The sequence below is a fragment of the Dromiciops gliroides genome, chromosome 1, assembly GCF_019393635.1.
Source record: "Dromiciops gliroides isolate mDroGli1 chromosome 1, mDroGli1.pri, whole genome shotgun sequence".
Lineage (NCBI taxonomy): Eukaryota > Metazoa > Chordata > Mammalia > Microbiotheria > Microbiotheriidae > Dromiciops > Dromiciops gliroides.
Window position 1 is genome coordinate 596,558,433 of NC_057861.1, and position 20,803 is coordinate 596,579,235.

The window sequence follows — 20,803 nt, forward strand, 5'->3', positions numbered from 1 at the left end:
ACTAAAGAACCCTAATCCTCCAGAACTTGTTATTAGGCTCAGCTAGACAGACCTATAGATCTAGGAATTACATTTAAAGAGAGGATAACTGAACCCACAGCAGCTGATGGAATCACCAAGGGGGAGATCAGGGAAAGAAAAGAGCCCGACACATAACCTTGGGAGATACTCACAGTTAGTAGGCATGACGATGATCCAGCAAAAGAAACTGGGAAGGAGACTTCAGGCAGATAGGAAAAGAATCAAAAGAGAGCAGTGTTACAAAAATCCAGAAAGATGAGAGCATAAAGGAAAAGAAGGAATTGACTGATGCAAATGTCAAGAAGTATAAGAACTGAGAGGGGGAGAAAGCATTTTGTTTGGCAATCAAGAGATCAGTGGGAACTATGAAGTCAATAGTTTCAGTTGAATGATGAGGTCAGAAACTAGAGTGGTGATAGGAGGAGGGTTAAGAGAGTAAGAGGTGGGGGCAGAGCCACAATGGTGAAGGAAAGACATTAAATGCACAGAGCTCCTGACACTATTACCCCCCAAAACAGCAATAAAACAACCCCTAGAGCAGCAAAACCCACAAAAAGATGGTCTGAGATTATTTTTCTAGCCAAAGACAGTTTAGAAGGGGCTGTGCTGAGTTGCAAGAAGAGTCCAAACCTGTGATCACACTGACACAGTCCCCAGGCAGGCTGCATCAGAGAAACTTACCCCTGATCCTCCGGATCAGCAGTAGCACCAGCATCTCCTAAAATTAAGCTTAAGGTCGGGTAAGAGGGCTGAATGACTAGTGGGGGTGGGGTGGGGTGGGGTGGGGAAGAATACAGGGATGTCTGTGGTACTTAAGGAGAAATTCAGCTATCCCACCCCAGTGAGGAACCAGGAAGAAATCTTGAGTGGCGGGAGGCCCAGGTCGGGGAAGGGCGCAGGCTCGTCAGAGCTAAGAACCACAGAACAAAAAGTTTTGCTGGCTGGTTAATTAGCAGGTTGGCTTGAGGTTATCTTCAGACCAGAGAGTAGGCCAGGCAAGAGAAAAACCTGCCCTCCTTCAAACCAAAACACTTGGAACCCTCTGAATCTTGGGACAGTGTAGCTTGGAAGTAGGGCCCCACTGTAAGAGGGAGTTAAAAGTCAAGTAAAAGACTTCAAGATGAGCAAGCAAAGAAAGTTGAGAACTATAGAAAGTTTCTTCAGCAACAAGGAAGATCAAGGTGCACCCTCAGAAGAGGATAATAACCTCAAGGCCCCTACATCTAAAGCTTCCAAGAAAAATATTAATTGGTCTCAGGCCATGGAAGTGTTCAAAAGGGACTTTGAAGAGAAAGTAGGAGAAATAGAAGGAAGATTTAGAGAGGTGGAGGAAATAATGGAAAGAGAATTATGAGAAAAAAGTCAACAGCTTGAAAAGCCAAATGGAAAAGGATATACAAAAGCTCTCAGAAAAAAAATAATTGCCTAAGAATTAGGATTGAACAAATGGAAGCTAGTGATTTCATGAGAAACCAAGACACAATTAAGCAAATCCAAATGAATAAAAAAAAAATAGAGGGCAATATGAAATATCTCCTTGGAAAAACTGCTGACATGGAAAATAGATCCAGGAGAGATCATTTGAAAGTCATTGGACTACCTGAAAACCATGACCAAAATAAGAGTTTAGACAGCATCTTCCAAGAAATTGTCAGGGAAGATTGCCCTGATATTCTAGAAGAAGAAGGTAAAATAGAAATTGAAAGAATCCACCCATAACCTCCAGAAAGAGATCCCAAAAGGAAAACTTCCAGTAATATTACAGCCAAATTCCAGAGCTCCCAGGTCAAGGAGGAAATATTGCAAGCAGCTAGAAAAAAGGAATTAAAATACTGTGGAGGTACAATAAGGATAAAACAAGATTTAGCAGCATCTACATTAAAGAACTGGAGGGCATGGAATATGATATTCCAGAGGGCAAAGGAAATGGGACTACAGCCAAGAATCACCTACCCAGCAAAACTGTTTGTAATCTTTCAGAGGAAAAAATGGGACTTCAATGAAAAAGAGGACTTTCAGGCATTTGTGATGAAAAAACCTGAACTAAATAGAAAATTTGACTTTCAGATACAAGACCCTAGAGAAGCATAAAAAGGTAAACAGGAAAAAGAAATCATGAGGGATATTAAAAGATTAAACTGTTTACATTCCTACATGGGAAGATAATATTTCTAACTTGTAAGAACTTTCTTAGTATTAGGACAGCTGAAAGGAATACACTTAGACAGAGGACACAGGTCTGAACTGAATATGAAGGGATGATATCTGTAAAGCGTTTATTTTTTGTTTATCCTTGTTTTTGTGGGGGAGGTAGGGTGGGGTGTCTTGTGTTTGGGGCTGGATTTGGGCTCTGGGCCACCTGGGACTAGGGCTGGTACTTTGTCCACTGTGACACCTAGCTAACCCATGATGACATTTAAAATAAAGTTAAGGGGTAAGATGAATGCACTGGAAGAAAGGGAAAGGGAGAGGTAGACTGAGGGAAAGTAGCTCACATAAAAGAAACAAGAAATGTGATAAAAATAATGGAATTTGGCAGACACCCAGGGGTCCCACCTGATTGATCAAGTATTGTTAGAAAAACGGACTAAGTACTTACTTGAGATGATTAGATATAGGCCACATCTGGCCTGCCCTGAGTGATGTATACTACTGATGACACTAGGGGGACCACTCTTGGCCAAGCAACTTGAAGGACCTCCCTTTTGGGGGAGGGAGAGAGAAAGGTAGAAAAGAGAATGCTGAGGATGGAAGTGCTCTTTCCTGTTGGTGAGCTTCTGAGAGCGGACTGGAGAGCAGCTGCACAGCTGACTCCTATAGACACTATGGACCCCAGGTGGTGAGTTAATAGAAACAAGGCCAGCTCTTCAAATTAGCTGAGCTGGAAGCAGGTTTGGGGATTGAATCAGTCTTTGATAGAGCAATATTCCCTTGTCACTGGCTTTATTAATTTCACCTTTGTTGTGTATTTTATTCCCATTAATAAAACCTGATTTGTTTGTGGAAAAGAGGCTGTTAGTCTCCTTTCTTATTAGCCTAGGAGAAATAACTAAAAAAGGCAGTTTGGAAGGGAGGAAACTTTGGACTTAGAGGTCCCTCATTGTTTTCTGAACCCCAATAATACAGCAAGCCACCCAATTAACTCTCCCCATATTAAATTTGACCACTACAGAAAAAAGTTTATGGAGGGGAGGGGAAGAGGGGGAAGGAGTCGGGGAGTGAGTGTGTGTTACTATCATCAGAACTGGCTCAAAGATGGAATTATATATATATATATATAATTCCATCTTTGAGCCAGTTCTGTATATATATAATATATATATATGTATGTGTATATATATATATATATATATACTCAAGTGGGTATAGTAATATATTTTAGCCTGAGGCAGAGTGGGAGGGGAAGGAGATAAGGGGTGGGGAGAGAAGAGGGGAAGGAATGAAGGGCAGATTGGGGGAGGGAGCCGTAAAAAGCAAAACACTTTCAAGGAAGGTGAAGATGTTCTGTATAACTGCACATGTATGACATATTGAATTGCTTGATTTCATTAGGAGGGTTGAGGAGGGAGGAAGAAAGAAAATTTAGAACACAGAATTAGTTCAATGACCTTAATCTCATCAAAGTTGGCTCAAAGAGGGAATAACATACACACCCATTTGGGAGGAGTAATCTATCTAACCCTACAGGAAAGTAGGAAGGGAAGAGGATAAGGAAGGAAGGATGAAAGAAGGGAGGGCAGGGGGCAGTCAGAAGCAAAACACTTTTGAGGAGGAATAGGGTAAAAGAAGATAAAAATAGAGTAAATAACATGGGAAGGGAATAGGATGGAGGGAAACAGTTATGATGATTGACCATAATGGCAAAATGTATGGTACCTACTTTGCTGGGCTATTGTGAAGAAAATTCTTTATCAAATTTAAGGTACTATATAAAAGTTATGATGAACAGGATGCTATCAGAAAAACCTGGAATGACCTACATGAACTGAAGCAGAGTGAAATGTACTGTATACAAAATAAAAGCAATAGTGTAAGATGATCTGCTGGGAAGGATGTGGTTATTTTCAGCAATGCAATGGTCCAATATAACTCTGAAGGACTTTTGAAAATTGCAATCCATCTACAGAGAAAGAACTGATGGTATCTGAAAACAGATTGAAGCATTATTTTTTGACAGTTCCTTAATATGAAGTTTTGTTTTTATCAGTTTTCTCTCACAACCTAGCTAATGTGGAGATGTTTTCCATGATTACTCACGTATAACTTATATTGAATTGCTTGAGTTCTTTGGGGGGGGGGGAGGGAGAGAGGAAGAGAAGTTGAAAAACAAAGTTTTAAAAAACTTGTCATAATTTGTTTTTGCATGTAATTCAGAAAATAAAATTCTAAACAGAAAAAAAAAAGAGAGTAAGAGGTGATAAGAGAAAGTGAAGGCACCAAATGTAAATGATTTTGACCACACAGCCATCCAGATAAAATCTAACATTTAAAAAGTGCTTTACTGGGGCAAAATCAAAAACCTCAAGCATTGTACCCTTTTGGCATACAGTCTGTGCCCACATTCCCCCCTTATCTATGAGGTATGTTGTTCTCTTTTTCTTTAAAATTATGAAAGTATTTTATTATTTTCCAGTTACATATAGAGATAGTTTTCAACATTTGGTTCTATAAGATTTCTAGTTTCACATTTTTCTCCCTCCCTACCCTCTCTCCCCCCTCCCCAAGACAGCAATGTTGTTATCTTTACAACCAGTTGGAGAAGCACCAACACTTCTGTCATTAACTTGTATTTTCCCATTTCATAAAGGATTTGTGTACCATACCCTCGATTAGAAGTGGAAGGGGAAGCATCCTTGCCTCTCCTGCTCCTCTGAATTTCTATCACATGCTTCTGATCCAAAATTGGAGGGGGATTGCAATTGTCTATAATTAACAGTAAATTCAAATGTTTTAAGTTACTTTTTTTTTTTTAGTGAGGCAATTGGGGTTAAGAGACTTGCCCAGGGTCACACAGCTAGTAAGTGTTAAGTGTCTGAGGCCGGATTTGAACTCAGGTACTCCTGACTCCAGGGCCAGTGCTCTATCCACTGCACCACCTAGCTGCCCCTTTAAGTTACTTTTTAAAATTCAAGAAATGACTTGACATATGAAGGACTATTTGTATTTGATAAGGATAGAATTCAGCAGAAGAGTGAATGGGATCTGAGTGGTTAGATTAATGGTCTCTCAGAACCAGCTATATGGTTGCTGTTTCAGAAGACAAGAGAGTTTGTCATGGACAGCACCAAAGTTGGGAAACTTTTTGTAGAAGGTATCCTGGCAAATAGGCCTAATCTTTAAAATAAATCAAGTCAACAAGCATTCATTAAGCACCTACTATTTGCCAGGCACTCTGCTAAGGTAGAAGCTGCTAAATACTGTGTGATTCTGACTGGCTCCACAATATTTGAATGGTTTCTTTCTGGCTGCTTAAAGTATTTTTTTATCTGACTTGGGAGCTCTGGAATTTGGATATAATATTCCTGGGAGTTTTCATTTTGAGGTGTCTTTCAGAAGGTGAATGGTGGATGCTTTCCATTTCTATTTTACCCTCCAGATGTAAGATATCAGGGCAGTTTTCCTGTATAATTTCTTGAAGTATGATGGCTAGGCTCCTTTTTATCATGGTTTTCAGGGAGTTCAATAATTCTTAAATTATCTCTCCTTGATCACTTTTCTAGGTCAGTTGTTTTTTTTTCTTTTAACATTATTGGATTTTTCCCTAGTCTTCTGGATTGTCTTCCACTTAGATTGTATTTGCATTTCCATTCTATTGCTCTCCCTTGTGAGAACTGCAATGACACCCCCCTGCTGGGAGGGACATTGCAGGGAAGGTCCATCATGAAAAGAAAGTATGTGACTTCAGTGTCCAGAAGTTGTGTCTGCCGTCTGAATCCTGTCAATCAATGCTACCAACCAACTGACTTGGAGCTGGGTGTGTGTGTGTGTGTGTGTGTGTGTGTGCGCACGCGCGCGCGTGTGTGGACAGCCCTGTTTCCTGTTTCACAAGAGGTTCTGGGAGAAGTGGCTGAGGAGCAGCCCTTCCACTGGCGAGACCTTGGGCTTGGCAGCAGAGGCAGCAGGGGACATGAAGAATAGGAATGCTTTATCCACATGTTCCTCTTTACTAACCCCTAATATAATTTAATAAATACTTAATGCCCAAAGATTGGTGCTATATATTTTCTAATTTAAGGCTACCACACATTAGATTTTGGACATCATAGCTAGAATTTTAGCCCCTTATACCCTTTTGGGATTTTTGTTTGTTTTTGTTTTTTGGATAGTCTTGTGCCTTTGCATGTAGTTGTTTTGGGGGCCACATACCTAAGTATCTCAGCCTTCTCACACATCGGGCAATTCAAGGTTCTAGGTCTCTGCCCCAACTGCTTTTTGAGTGGTCAGACCTGAGCACATCTGGATGCTGTGCTCTTTCCCTCAGGCTGGATGAATTGCTTTACAGCCTTTTCCCACTCCCCCCTCCCCCCCCACACACAGAATGTCTTGTCTCACTCCCTCTTTTCCTTAGTTCTCTGGCCCAGCACCAACAGTTCAGAGCTTTGCATCACTGGTACTTCCAGATTACAACCCTGGCTATTAAGGCCTAAGTCAGGTTCTGCAGCTTGGAGGTCTCCACACCTCTGGAAAGATAGAAGGGTAACTGGGGTATAAGGGTGGGTTTTGTTGTGAACCTGTGTTGTGTCCCTGGGCCTGCTAGTAAAGCCTTGCTGCTAATAGCATGGGAGGTGAGGAAGGGATGCTGAGTGAGCAGAGATTCAGTAAATGTCAGTTCATGGGATTTTTGAGCAACTTTTTTAACCTTCTTTTGGATTTGGGGTGTGCCAGATAGTAGAGACAGCTGGAATTGTTTTATCTTTGGTTCATGATTTCTGTTTTGGAGAGATCTGAGAGGTCATGAGATTAGAGGAAATATCTAATCCTCCATCTTGTTGCTCACAAGAACATGCCTTGAAAGGATTAAACTATTGACCCACTTCCTTGGTATTATTCATAACTCCTTGCTCTCTCTTACCACACATATCCAATAATAAGTTTCCAAATTTTGCTGTTTCTAGCCCTACAATATATCTGGCATCCCATTCCTTCTCTCTCTAATCACAAAGCCACCACCTTATTACCTCTCACTTGGACTATTGCAATAGCCTCCTACTTTGACTTCTCAGACTCCCCTAATCAGTGCTCCACAAAGCTATCAAAGTAATTTCCTTAGGTGCAGCTTTGACCAAGTCACTTTTTTGTTCAATAAACTAAAGTGGCTCCCGATCACCAGTAGGATCAAATATTTAAAATCCTTTTGCTTTTGATGTCCTTCACAACTAGGCCCCAACCTTTTCAACTCTATTATTTATGACTCTTCTTCCCACACTCAATGGTCCAACCAAAATGGAATTCTTTCTGTTCCTCACCCATGACATTCCATTTCTCATCTTTGCACTGTCTCATACCTGGAATGTCCTCCCTTGTCACCTCTACTCCAATACCTTCCTTCAAGGCCTGAAGAGTTCAAGCACCACCACCTACAAGAGGCCTTTCTTATTGCCCCTCATCATGGTATTCTCCTTCCTTAAGGACTTGTACCGAAAAACCTACAATTTCCGTTGTACATACTCATGTTTTATTTTGTATACATTTATGCTATTTTTTTGTATATATATCTGTATGTACCTCCTAGCTTCCCTGATAGAATGTAAGCTCCCTGAGAACAGAGATTGTTTCTTTTTTTTTTTTTTTTTGTCTTTATGTCCCCAGCATCTGGCAGCGTGTCTGGCACATAGCAGGTGTTTAATAAATGTTTATTGAATAATCAACTTGAGCAATACCAAGGGAGTATATTCAGGGAAACTCCTGTATCAAATTAAGCATATCTACTTCATACTTTGTAAATCCATGTTCAAAAAGAGTGACTAATGAATTTGAGACACACATTTAGTTCCTTCTTATTTTTCAATGCAATAAATCTCTGCAGATGAGGAAAGGAGAGTTCTTTTCCATCTCTTCCCTGTGAGTAACCAAATTAGAGTGCATAGAGAAAACTACATTCACTGAAAGCTTAGAAGCTTCCAAATAAGAACTATCACTCCTTTACCTGTGTTGTTGGAGAGAAGAAATCCTTTCTGTGGAAGATCATCAAACTAAGAGGGAAAGGAATCCTGGCTAGATAAACAAACAGAATAAAAACAGCCACTTTTGACAGCATGCATCAGTTCTATTTCACAAAGAAAACAGGCAAATGAAAGACTAAATTAACTTTGAAACTGTCCGTGTTTGGAGAGGAGGTCAGGGTAGCTGCTTGGGCTCTTTCTGCAGCAAAAGACTGATCGAACTCAGGTTTCAAAACTACACCAGTACAAAACCTTTTGCTATAATTAGATCAAAGAAATTTTTGTGTTTTAGCTGCTTTTGTGGTTGTCTAGTGCTTCCAGACATAGATGCTAAAGGCAGAGCAAACATTTTGCTATGTAACAACCTAGGAATTTCTCCTTAGAAATTCTATCTGGGGGCAGCTAGGTGGTGCAGTGGATAGAGCACCGGCCCTGGAGTCAGGAGTACCTGAGTTCAAATCCGACCTCAGACACTTAACACTTACTAGCTGTGTGACCCTGGGCAAGTCACTCAACCCCCATTGCCTCACTAAAAAAAAAAAAAAAAATCTAATTTAAAAAAAATTAAAAAAAAAGAAATTCTATCTGTGCCACAGGGCTTGCTGCCTTACTTTTCACATACAGGGCTGGCAACAGCCTACTGCACATGGTCAGACTGATCCAATAGGAAGATTATTTCAAAAGATAGGTAGAGAATGGGATGGGGGCAGGGAGGTTGGGAGCAGAAAGACCAACTAGGAGGTTCATTGTCACAAGGGGAGAAGTGAGAAGAGATGATAGCCTGAACGAGGCTGGCTGATGACCATGTGGCCTGAGAATGTGGATGTGATGTGAGAATATTGTTGAAATAGAATTGACCAAAAAATTAATTTAAATTAAATTTTAAAAATAGAATTGGGGCAGCTAGGTGGCGCAGTGGATAGAGCACCGGCCCTGGAGTCAGGAGTACCTGAGTTCAAATCCGGCCTCAGACACTTAACACTTACTAGCTGCGTGACCCTGGGCAAGTCACTTAACCCCAACTGCCTCACTAAAAAAAAAAAAAAATAGAATTGACAAGGCTTTATTGGAAATATCTGGCAAAGGACAGAGAAGAATCAAGGATAACTCCAAAGTTACAAACCTTGGTGACTGTGGGAGTGATTGTAACTTTGAAAGAAATAGGGAAATTTGTAGGAGAAGTAAGTCTAGTAGAGGAAGAGACTGGGTTTGAAATGCCACTGGAGGTGTACAGTAGGCAGCTGGGAATGTAGGACTGGAGTTCAGGAGACAGGACTGGCTATATAGATTCAGGAACCATCTGTATAAGGTTCGTCATTGAACCCAGGGATGTCAAGGGCAGGCCTGTCTGGGGCTTCTTTTCCCTACTCTCCCCTCATCAGGCTGTGCCTAAGGTTTTCCAAATCCTGTGGCAGTAATGTATTCCTAAACAGGGCAATTGCTTAACCCAGTCACTCTGACCCCCTCCCCACCCTTCATCCTGGGGCTCTAACCTATAGGCAAAGTCATACTTAACATTCTTTGTGCATAGCCCTTTACTCACTACTTAAGACCAGTTCCAAACCAGCTGCCCTAGAGTACAGAGTTGGCATTTTCATCAGCTTGTCTACAGTAGTAGAAATCTTTGCTCCTCCTTTTGACCACTGAGGAGTAATGGGGGGTGGGGGGGGCTGAGAGTTAATGAAGGGTAGTGTTTGAGATATCCAGGACAGGAACTGCTACAAGCCACTTGGCTGACTGGAGGGGATTGAGACATGTACTTCCTGGGGCTGCTGCTGTTAATGCTCTTTCCACCCCTGTCTCTCCAAAATTCACATGACTCAGAGACCAAAGTCGCCATGGGGAGAGTGATCCTTTCTGCCCTAGGGAAAGCCACTTCCTATTTGGAGAAGATGTACAGGGATTTTAATTTAGATGCATTGGTGGGATTTTTGATGCTAAAAGGTAAAGTGACTTTTTCTTTTACACAGGTTGGATGGCAACTGAAATTGTTTTCACACCTTTCTATTCATGGTAAACTTTGGGGAGAGGAGATGATCTGGAATTGGAACTTTAAAATTTTCAAACTTAGGAAGGGTACGTGACTTTTCATCATTTTGTGACCTTCCCCCTTGCTTCTTTTAGCTTTTCAGAAATCCAAGGAACTTTAAAAAATAACAAGGAAATAAAAAGGGAAAACATGGGTGTTTAAAGAATACTGCAGGCCAACTGAGAAGATAAGAGTGGGCAGTCTCTGTGGTTCATTTTCTTTCAGCATTGTACTAACAAGATAGGAAAATTTTTAAACTATTCATGTGAAGAATCCAGAATAGGGGCTCCAAGAAGAAATGGAAGGTTCTCTCAGTTAGCAGACTCTGGAAGCTGCTTGGTTGGTCAAGGTCTTTACCACGAAAGGTGGGAACATGGTAGGAATTTCTTGGCTATTTTTAGTAATGTTTTATTTGGAGAATGAGGAACAAGAGCAATCCTGGAAACTATCTGGTTCAATTTTCCTTACAAATCTGAAGGTAAATACAATGATCTTTTCTGCAGCCTCTGAAAAAATAACAGAGTTGAGCTCTCCTACTTATTTCATCCTTCAGCTATCTAGAGACCTTATTTCTCACATTTATAAAAGTCAGTCAAAAACTTCCCATATGTGACTTCATTCATTTTCACAGCAGTATTCAGAGGAAAGAAGGGTGCTTTTCTTCTGGAAAATGATTGGAATAGAAAAATGGAAAAAAATAAGGACTGGAGTTCCCTTGTTTCCAGCCCCCTTGTCCCTCTTGCCTTCAGACCAACTGTGAACTGTGAAGTGGGGTAGGGATTGGTATCTCCTGCCTGGTGGAGAGACCTAGGACAATAATGGGGAGGTTTCAGAAATAAATAGAAACGAGATTCAGAAAAATGTCTCTGAATCAAGAAAACCAAAGCATACCTATGAAGCAAAATCTGATCCACAGGCCTGCCATGTTCCTTCACAGCACAACTACAAGGTGTCCTGGAAAAATGGGCCCATGACTCTGACATGAAACATCTGACCTCGCACGTTGAGGAGATACTAAAAAGGCTGTCATTAATCATCCCCAGAGCCAAAATTTTCCTCAAAATTGTTGACTTCAAGTACTTAAAAGGTAAGATGGGTGAAGACAGAATTTCTTCAGTAATGCAGAATTTAAAAACATTTTGTCATTCTAGAGGTTATTTCCTAGACAAAACTGGTCTAGCTTCCATGCTTCATCATGAAAAACCAATGCAACTGAGTGGACAAATAGCTGTCTAGCCTCTTGAAACATTACCAGGAGCATAATACTTGCCTGAGAAGCAGTAGCAGAAAGCTTTTCTCATCACAGTTGCTGCAGACACTAAGATCTCCCTCTGGCAGCTCCAGGTGACCAAGGAGAACTAGGAAGCCCAGCCCAGAATAACATCATACATAATGTCATCTTGAATAGACATTCTAGCCATGGCCAGTGTAAGGAACCCTCACTTTCTAACCAAACTGGAAGTGCCTGCTTTGTTTTTCTTTCCTTTTTTTAAAATTAAATATCCACCAGTTATCATATTCTCTAGGGCTTAATGTGCCCATTAGGAACCTCTTCCTATTGATGAGGATTCTATTTCCTGATTGATTTCAGCCCCATATTTTGAAGGACTAGCACTGTCCATAAGTCCCCAGCTATTTGCCTTCAGGGTGATGCATGAGGATGACATGGAAACAACAAAGGTTCTGGGGGCAGAAGTCTTAAGTTCAAATCCTGACTTTAACACTTAGTGCTTCTGTGATCTTGGAGAAGTCTGTTAACCATCCTGGCCTCACTTTCCACATCTGTAAAATTGTGGAGGTTGGACTAGCTGGTCTCTGAGGTCCCTGATAGTTCCAGGGTTATGATCTTTGGTCCTTGTAGGATCTATGATCTTACAAGAAATCTGGGTATGGGATAGGTATGTCTGGGACATCAGTGGAATAGAAATCAAATTCTCAAACCAATATATGTTGGACTGTGTAGTTACTCAAGTCCCTTCCAACTTTCAAATCCTATGATTCTGTGACAAGCCATTGTCAGTCAAGCAAGAAGCATTTATTAAGTGTTTACTATGTACCAGGCACTGGGCACAGGGCCTTTGTATTGGGGATACAAACTGTGGTATCTGAACTTAAGAGCTAACATTCTAATGGGGGAGACAACATGCAAATACTAAATAAATGAATGAATAGATGAATGGATGGATGGATGGATAGATAGAAGATAGATGAGATAGATAGATAGATAGATAGATGAATGAATTATATTAGCTAATATCTATATAGTGCTCATTATGTGCAAGGCATTGTGCTAAGTACTTAAAAATATTATCTCAGCTGGTCCTCACAACAACCTTGGCAGGTTGGTCCTATTATTATCCCCATTTTACAGAGGAGAGAAGTGAGACATCAGAGACTTGCCCCGGGTCACAGAGCTAGTAAGTATCTGATTAGAGATTTGGACTCAAGTTTTTCTGAACAGTCTATCACTGTGCCACCTGGCTGCCCCCAAATAATTATATATATACAAGGAGAGTAAGTGGAAGTTAATCTTAAAGAAAAAGGAATGGGGCAAAGCAGGGAGAGAAAAGAGGCCAGAACAGGTCTATCAAAAGTTACATAAAATTATTTTTTTTTACTGTCTCACTGATCATATCTTGCCCTTTCACTCTGACAGAATTCCAAGAGACTCTACAGCCAGACTTTTGGAAGATTCCTCTTTCATGGAGTCACACAAACTCCTCCATGATGTACTCCAAGGTTAACAATACAGATCATTTTCTAACAAATATAAGCGATTCATGCATGACACTTTTACTCGGATCCAAGTGAGTTTTGTTGTCCTTTTTCTTTCTTCCCTGCTTCCATTAGCCCATGTCCAGTTCCTATAATGGCGACAAGGGCCTGTGCCAGCACAGCCAGGCCTATGACTCTCCTGAAAGTCATTCATTGCTTTTCCCATATAACAACCCAAGACTGTTTACTTCCCAGGGAGGAGAACAGACAGCCCTGCCAAGTCACAGACTTGTGCAATAAAATGATGACTGCCACTAAACAAAATGCTGCAGACCTGATAAAACAGCTCTCTTACTTCCAAATAGCCCAAATGGTAAGTGCCCAGGAGGTCACTTCAGAGGACCAGAAAGCTGGCCAGCAGCACCACACATTGGACACGTGTTTTAATGGGGATGAAAATCAGAATAACAAATACTTTTTTCCTTTAGTATGTAATTTGTTGTCCATATTTTCCCCTAATCTATAAGGGATCTTGTTCTCTTTCTAAGTACCAACAGATTCCAGGTTAAAGCATTAATTTATTTATAATTATTTGTATCTTTCCATGTTAGCAAGCACCTCTCTACTACTTTTTGGACCAACTGTTAAAAAAAAAAAAAAGATCCCTTTTCCTTCCTGCTCCTCTGAATCCAAAACTTGAAGTGGGAACAATTGTCAAAAAGCAAGAGCTTAATGAAATGTTTTAAGTTACTTTTTTAAAATTTAGGAACACACTTGGCATAGGAAGGATTGGCTTTTGCATTTGATAAGAATGGAAATAAGTCGGTGAATAGATGGCATCTGGGACTTTGTACTAATAGTCTCTTGAACCCTGCTGTAGCTATTCTTCCAAAGGATAGGAAAGGGTTATTCTTATATAACACTACAGTTACAGGTCCTGATGAAACAACCAGGGAGACTTTTGTAAAAGGAATCTGGGCGAAAGACTTTACCTTAAATATAGTGACAATTTATAAATCCATCTCAAAACGTTTACATAGAAGTGCTACTCATTACTACTAGCAATGCTCATTTCAAAGCTCTCTGATTATATGTTCTCTAGAAAAAATGTTCAGATGGACTGTTCCTCCGATCAAAACACTACATGGATGTCTTTTGTACTAACATGATGGAATTGAACTTGAGAATAGAAAAAAATGGATTCTCATTCCAAAATAGGAGTCTCTTCATGACAAATAGTATGAACTGCCTTCCATTCTACAGATAAGTCCAAATTATCTTCCTTGCCCTTAAATAAAGACACACATATTCTGCCCTCTTTACAACCCTGCTCCCCTAAGCTGCTGAAAAAATAAGAGAACTTTTGACTAACAAAAGGGATAAAGTAAATTCAAATGTTAGAGATTCTTTAACTTGGAAACCCAAATCTCTTTAGGACTTTTCATCACACAGAGAACCTATAAACTTCATCCAACATTGACTGAAAGCTCTTAATGGGGGAGGTGATGCTAAATTGAAAGTTGAATTAGGCTAGGCCTCCTCTTGCTATAGCAAAGATGTAGTCTTCCCTACCAGCCAAGAGTCCCAGTGGCTCAATAGATTCAGAATTGTTCAGGTTGGTACTGAGCCCTAGGGACATAGAAGGCATGAACATGGGGATAGAGACAGGTATATCGGAAGGACTGTCAAAGGCACTCAGTCTGTTAGGAAGATGACTAATCCCAGCTTCTTTTCCTCAGTCATGCTCTGTGGATTTTCTGGATACTCAGATTTCTACAAGATTCAATGGATTAAGATGATTCTCAACTGGCAGAATTCTAAGGAAGGATGTTATTGGAAGATATGTAAGTGAAGTTGACTGCCTTGGTGGTAGGGAAGTTGAGGAGTTAGAGAAGATAAAATGCAATCTACCATATTCCATCAGAGGAGGTTGTAACATCAGGCCCTTGGATTCCTTAGAAATATCAAATACCATTTCCTCAAACATTTGATATGGTGAGATTGAAAGGGTGTGTGTGTGTGTGTGTGTGTGTGTGTGTGTGTGTGTGTGTGTGTGCTTGTGTGTGTGTTGGGGAGGTAGAGCTATTAAGAGTAAGGGAAGGGGGGCAGCTAGGTGGCGCAGTGGATAGAGCACCGGCCCTGGAGTCAGGAGTACCTGTGTTCAAATCCAGCCTCAGACACTTAACACTTACTAGCTGTGTGACCCTGGGCAAGTCACTTAACCCCAATTGCCTCACTAAAAAAAAAAATTAAGATAAACAAAAGAATCAATCTCCATTCTTATTGTACCCTTGGGCTGGCCCCAAATGAGATTATAGTAAAGAATTGGACTTTCTGAAGGGGGGGGAGGGGAAGGTGGAGGAAGGGAGAAAGGAACTAAAAACTGGGTCTCTGGGTCCCCAAGAAATTCATTATTAATAATTATTTTCTCTGAGTTTCTAAGTCAAAATCATAAAGATGGAGGTTGTGAAAGGAGTTGACAATATGGAAGAATTTTAAGGAAGAGAGAAAAAAGGAGAAGCAAAATAATTCTAGAACACAAGAAAGAAGACATAATAATCCCTTACATTTATATAGCACTATTAGGTCATAGTAAGGACTGGAAGGACATTTTAGAAGTGAAAAAATATAAGGAGTTTTTCACAAGTCAGAAATGATAGAGATGAGAATAGAGGAAGAGAAAAGCAATTTGTACATATTCATGATATTCCCCTCTATTTCTTCTCTCACTAGTTGTCATTGGAAACAAGCCATCAATGAAAGACAATCACCTTGAAGGTAAAATTGTTGACTGAAAATATGTATTTCAAGTACATGAAGACAGCCAATCAAATTCTATACATGTCCTCTCCTCATACACATATACATGGTATTTCACTAAGAAAAACACAGTATAACTTGTCAGATAGATAGATAGATAGATAGAATTTGTTCTTCTGAAAATATACATTTAGACTATATTCTTTAAGGGAAAAGTGGAGGGGAAACCATCTTCATCAATGTCAAGCAGTACAGAAGATTTAAAGATGAAAGAATTGGGGATTAAAAAGTGACAAAGATAAGAACAGTTGTGATATCATAGGACTAATCTAAATACTTGGTGTAATTCCTTATTTCTCTAAAAATTTGATGCAGTGACCTGTTCTTGATAAAGACAAACTACTTCTTTGTAATCCCTTTCTAGACGTTTTGCAACCCTCTCTTTAGGGATCTATTTGAGAATATTCCCAGAAATCAAGTCAAATTCACTGGGTTAAAGTATGCAAATTCTACTTTTTCCTTTTTTTTTTAATTGGGAAAATACTTGTTCTTTTCCAAACATGCAGTACATCTCCCATTTTCCATGATCTTTCAAATATTACTAACAGTGATGGTGTTCCTTTATAATTTCAGAATTTTGTTCTTTAGTATATCTCATTCCTCCTAAATTAACTTTCCCTTAAGCATTTTGCTCCATGGGATCCTACCTATCTTTTTTTCTGAACCTTTTGAAAACTGCTTTTCTAACACCTAGGGTATGTGTCAGATTATGCCTAAATTTCTTCTCCTCTATTACAAATTCTAGGATATAATGATGACTTCCCTTAATATTCCCATTGTTTCCACCCCAGCAACCATTTTCCTCTACATTAGTGAGAATAAGATCCAGAATAGAATTTCTCCTTGTGGCTCCTCTAGTCTGTGAAGGATAAAATGATCAATCAGGAAAATCAAGAAATTAGCTGCCCTTCTTTCCATAGCATGATAGCTCCAATATATATCCGGATGATTGAAGCCTCTCATCACGCTGTTGTAACTCTGTGCCAGGTTTTGCTCTATTCTCTAACTCCTTACCCATTTCCTCTTTTTGTCCAGATATACTGTAATGTTTTAAATAACCAAAATTTCTTCCATTTTTCCATGCTTTGACTTCCACCCAAATACTCTCCATTATGCTTTTTCCCTCTGGTTCCTGGATTTCTTCACATGAGTATATATTATTAATATTCAATGCTACTCCTCCCTCTGTTTCTTTTTATTTTGTATTTTGGAGTTTTTTGGGGGGGTTTGCAGGGCAATGAGGGTTAATTGACTTGCCCAGGGTCACACAGCTAGTAAGTGTCAAGTGTCTGAGGCCAGATTTGAACTCAGGTCCTCCTGAATCCAGGGTCGATGCTTTATCCACTGAGCCACCTAGCTGCCCCACCCCCCACTTCTGTTTCTTTTTAAAAGAGTATATACAGGGGCAGCTAGGTGGTGCAGTGGATAGAGCACCGGCCCTGGTTTCAGGAGGACCTGAGTTCAAATCAGATCTCAGACACTTACTAGCTGTGTGACTCTGGGCAAGTCACTTAACCCCAACTTCCTCACCAAAAAAAAAAAAAAAAAAGAGTATATACATTCTTAGCCGTAGTCTAGTCAAAGTTTATTCTCCAGGTCTCATGAATATCTATAAGGTCACATTTTCCCTGTTGCATTAGGATCTGTAGTTTCTTGTTTCTTTTAAACATATAAGTTCTACATTAGTATTGTGGAAACAGAAGAAAGGATGTAAGATTGGAATGGAGGAGCAAGACACTCTCCATTCTTTGCATTTCTGCATGAGTCTGGATTCCCACTTCCACTTAGTTTATGTGAAATGGAAGAACAGTCTTGACTCCATCATATCCTAGGGAAATTGTTCTAATGAAAAAAGGCACATATGTGACACAGTTGAAGATGAAAAATGCTTCTAAATAAAATGAAGCATTACCACATGAAGTTAAATGTCCATCCCTAAAGTTGAATAAATAAGTGAGGGCATCAATGTAGAACTATGGTAACCTCAGCTCTTCCAAGTAGGTTAGAATTGGCTCCAGCACACCCTTTCATCAAACTATTTAAAAATATTCTTTGAGCCTGCCATCCAGAAAGTTCTGAATCTCTCTGATTATATTCTTGTCTAATCCATATCACTTCATTCACTCTAAGAATAGTATGAAATATTTTGTCAAGAGTTTTACTAAACTCTAGGTAAACTAAGACCATAGCAATGAAGCAGTAATGAAAAGCATATCTGATGTGTATCCTAACAAGATTCTTTCTCCCTAGGTTATTGTTCTGCTCTGAATACAGCTGCAGCAGTTGTTTCCTTGGGCGGCTCTCTTTATTACTTTACAGAAAATTCTCCGCCCCATTAATGCTTTACAAAACCAACCAGTGACTAAAATGGATGTCTCTGTACCTGATAACCCTCTTTGTCATATGTTCCCTTAGGTTTTGAGTTTGCATATGTTTGTAAGGAAAGAGATCAGCTAAGTACAGGCAGCAGACTGGAAAATCTTGTGTTATTGAAAAATCAAAGCTAATAAAGATAGAAGAAGGATCAGAGTAACATTGTTGATTTCATGACTGGTCCCCAGGAATAATCAAAGTCAGTTGGATTCAATCAATATTATGCACCTTTTTATGTGCAAAGAACTGTGGTAGGTGCTAGAGGAGATAAAAGGTTGAATAAGTATTGAATGTCTCACAGAACTTACAATAAAAGTTTCTTATCTCCTTCTAATATAATAACCCTGGAAAGGTTAATTCCAGTCATCTCATGCCAGGAAATTCTGAGGCTGGGATTCTTAGAATTACAAATCCCCACTTAATATAGACTAGGAGATACCGTATATAATATGGTAAATAGGTAAATGTGGTAAATTCTGGGAATAGGATAGCACAATGATCATAGTTAAAAGTATTATACTTTCATAGCACTTACTTACTGAGGTAGACTCCCACAGCATTTCCTTCTCACAGCCCTTTTCATAATTAATTGTATCTGATTTTAAATTATAAATGATTATTCACAATGCCCACAAATGAGGACCCTTACCACAATGGACTTACCAAGCATGGACTATTAAAGACTTCTTCATACTCTGCCCTGCTGGTGATCCCTTTTGGGGAGTCTAAGTGTTATTTAGCAGTCTTCCACAGCTCAGCTCCTCTACTTCCACAATCTGTTTGCCTATCTTTAGGGATAATCAGTTTTATAGAGGCATATGTCTACAATAATAAATTACATTTGCATTCAATTAATAGTGTAAGTGTGTTTTCCTATTATTTAGGACACAGGCAGAAATATGGAAAAGGCCTGCTCTTTCAGAACCTACAAATACAGATTCCATAGTAATATGTTTTGTCATTTCCAGGATAGGAAATTTAAGCTTTTCTACTAACAATAGTCCAAGAATAGCACTCTTACTCTAGAATGCATCTTCTAGTACTAAATTCAAATCCATGGATAATGAAAGTATATCTGAATTCCTTTGGCTGAAATTCTCAGATATGTTATGTCACCTATGGACCATGCAGGAGCCATAGCATGTGTCCATGTGCTGTCCCTGGGACTGGTCATTTATAGCCAGTAGCTATTCAGTCTTTGAAAATCAGACTCCAGAGTCCCATGGCTAAAAGATACTTTTAAAGTCCATTTCATTTTCCTCCAAGTCAGTTAAGCCATCACCAAATGATAAAAAGTTATTCTATAGTGAAGGACCTTCTAAAGAGATCTCATCACTTTCCTTAGTTATAACTCATTTCTAATTTAAATCCTACCACCCTCCAGATATACTGCAAGATGAAAAATAGTCACCATCTTCTATAATTGGGAATCAGAACTAAAACACCATTCACTTCTTTCTAAGTTGAACAAATCCCAGGATTTTTTTATCCGTACATATGAGGTGGTATTCTCTATCCTTTTAATCATCTTTATAGCTCTCTTAACCCTTTTCATATGCCTTTCAAAGGTGCAGAATCCAGAAATGATCTTGACAATTTGTCTGATTGATTTGACTGATTCTTGATCTCATCGATTTCGGGGAAATTAGTGGGTCAAAATCTAATATACACAAAGCATTTGCACATATAACACAAGGATTTTTTTTCATGTTTAGACTGAAAACTAAAATTTGACTAGACAGGCTTTAATTTTGGACAAAATTGGGCTGAACCCCAACCAACTATTTTAGAATTTTGATACTACCTTAAACCAGAGATACACTAGATTTTCAACACAGGCTAAAAATAATGAACGCTAGAAGCTTAAGTTTTATCAGAAAATAAAAAGGGCTCTAAAAAAAGAAACCTGAGCTCACAAGTTGTTCTAAACAAAGCTCAATCATAACTAAACCTGTGGTTTGGAAACTATAAATATGTCAGAAGAACTTCAATCTTAACATGAAAGTGAATTTTCAAAAAATTTAATATGATAAATATGGACTGTCACCAGTGCTTTGATTTATAATGTCCTAGGATAAAAAAGTACCATAAAATTATATTTTCTCTCCACTAACCCGCAATTTGTTACTTAGGATGAGATGATAGTAAGTTCCTCACCTTTGAAAGCTGTAAATATGATTACTTCCTATTTTTATGATATTAGGCTTCATTCAGTAAGAAAGTAGCAGGCAAAACAGGAAGCTGTTTTTAATTAGAAATCTTGGGTTCAAACCTCACCTCTGATGCTTACTATTTACTATGACCTGTCAATTCGACCCCCTAAGCCCTAGTTACCTTATCATGAAATCATGGGGTTGGACTAGATGACTTCCAACGTCCCTAATAGCTCAATATCTATGATCCAATGATAAAAGTTTGAGAGATGGCATATGGTAGTGCTATTAAAAAATGAGAGATCTTTGTGATCTTTAATTCTGACATTAAAGTAAGTCTTTTTTCTCCAAATAAGTCAATTGTTTCCACCTTTGTCCAAAAGTCCTAGAACCCCATGCCTAACAAAAACCATTGACTACTACCTTTAAAAATTACATAATAAGGCTATTACCAAACCAATAAAGTAATAAAAAGTAGACAATGAGAGGTTTCAGCCTCTAACTATATTTGGAGTTAAAAGATTTGTAGA

The 20,803-nt window shown here is 39.2% G+C and overlaps 1 protein-coding gene across 1 annotated transcript; it reads left to right on the plus strand.

The window, feature by feature from the left end:
* Nucleotides 1-9,937: 9,937 nt before the first annotated feature.
* Nucleotides 9,938-18,086, plus strand: LOC122752437 (UPF0764 protein C16orf89 homolog). Its single transcript, XM_043999282.1, has 8 exons — nt 9,938-10,127; nt 11,150-11,299; nt 12,869-13,019; nt 13,183-13,300; nt 14,030-14,165; nt 14,667-14,771; nt 15,661-15,705; nt 17,998-18,086. The coding sequence occupies exons 1-8, from the start codon at nt 9,938-9,940 to the stop codon at nt 18,084-18,086; spliced, it is 984 nt and encodes a 327-aa protein (XP_043855217.1).
* Nucleotides 18,087-20,803: the final 2,717 nt, after the last annotated feature.

What these genes read in the sequence shown, in the direction of transcription:
- LOC122752437 (XM_043999282.1), top strand. Translation starts at nt 9,938, where the DNA reads ATGTACTTCCTGGGGCTGCTGCTGTTAATGCTCTTTCCACCCCTGTCT. An exon ending in ACACTTTTACTCGGATCCAA is followed by an intron (nt 13,020 to 13,182) that starts GTGAGTTTTGTT and finishes TTTACTTCCCAG; the next exon opens with GGAGGAGAACAGACAGCCCT. An exon ending in AGGATGTTATTGGAAGATAT is followed by an intron (nt 14,772 to 15,660) that starts GTAAGTGAAGTT and finishes TTCTCTCACTAG; the next exon opens with TTGTCATTGGAAACAAGCCA.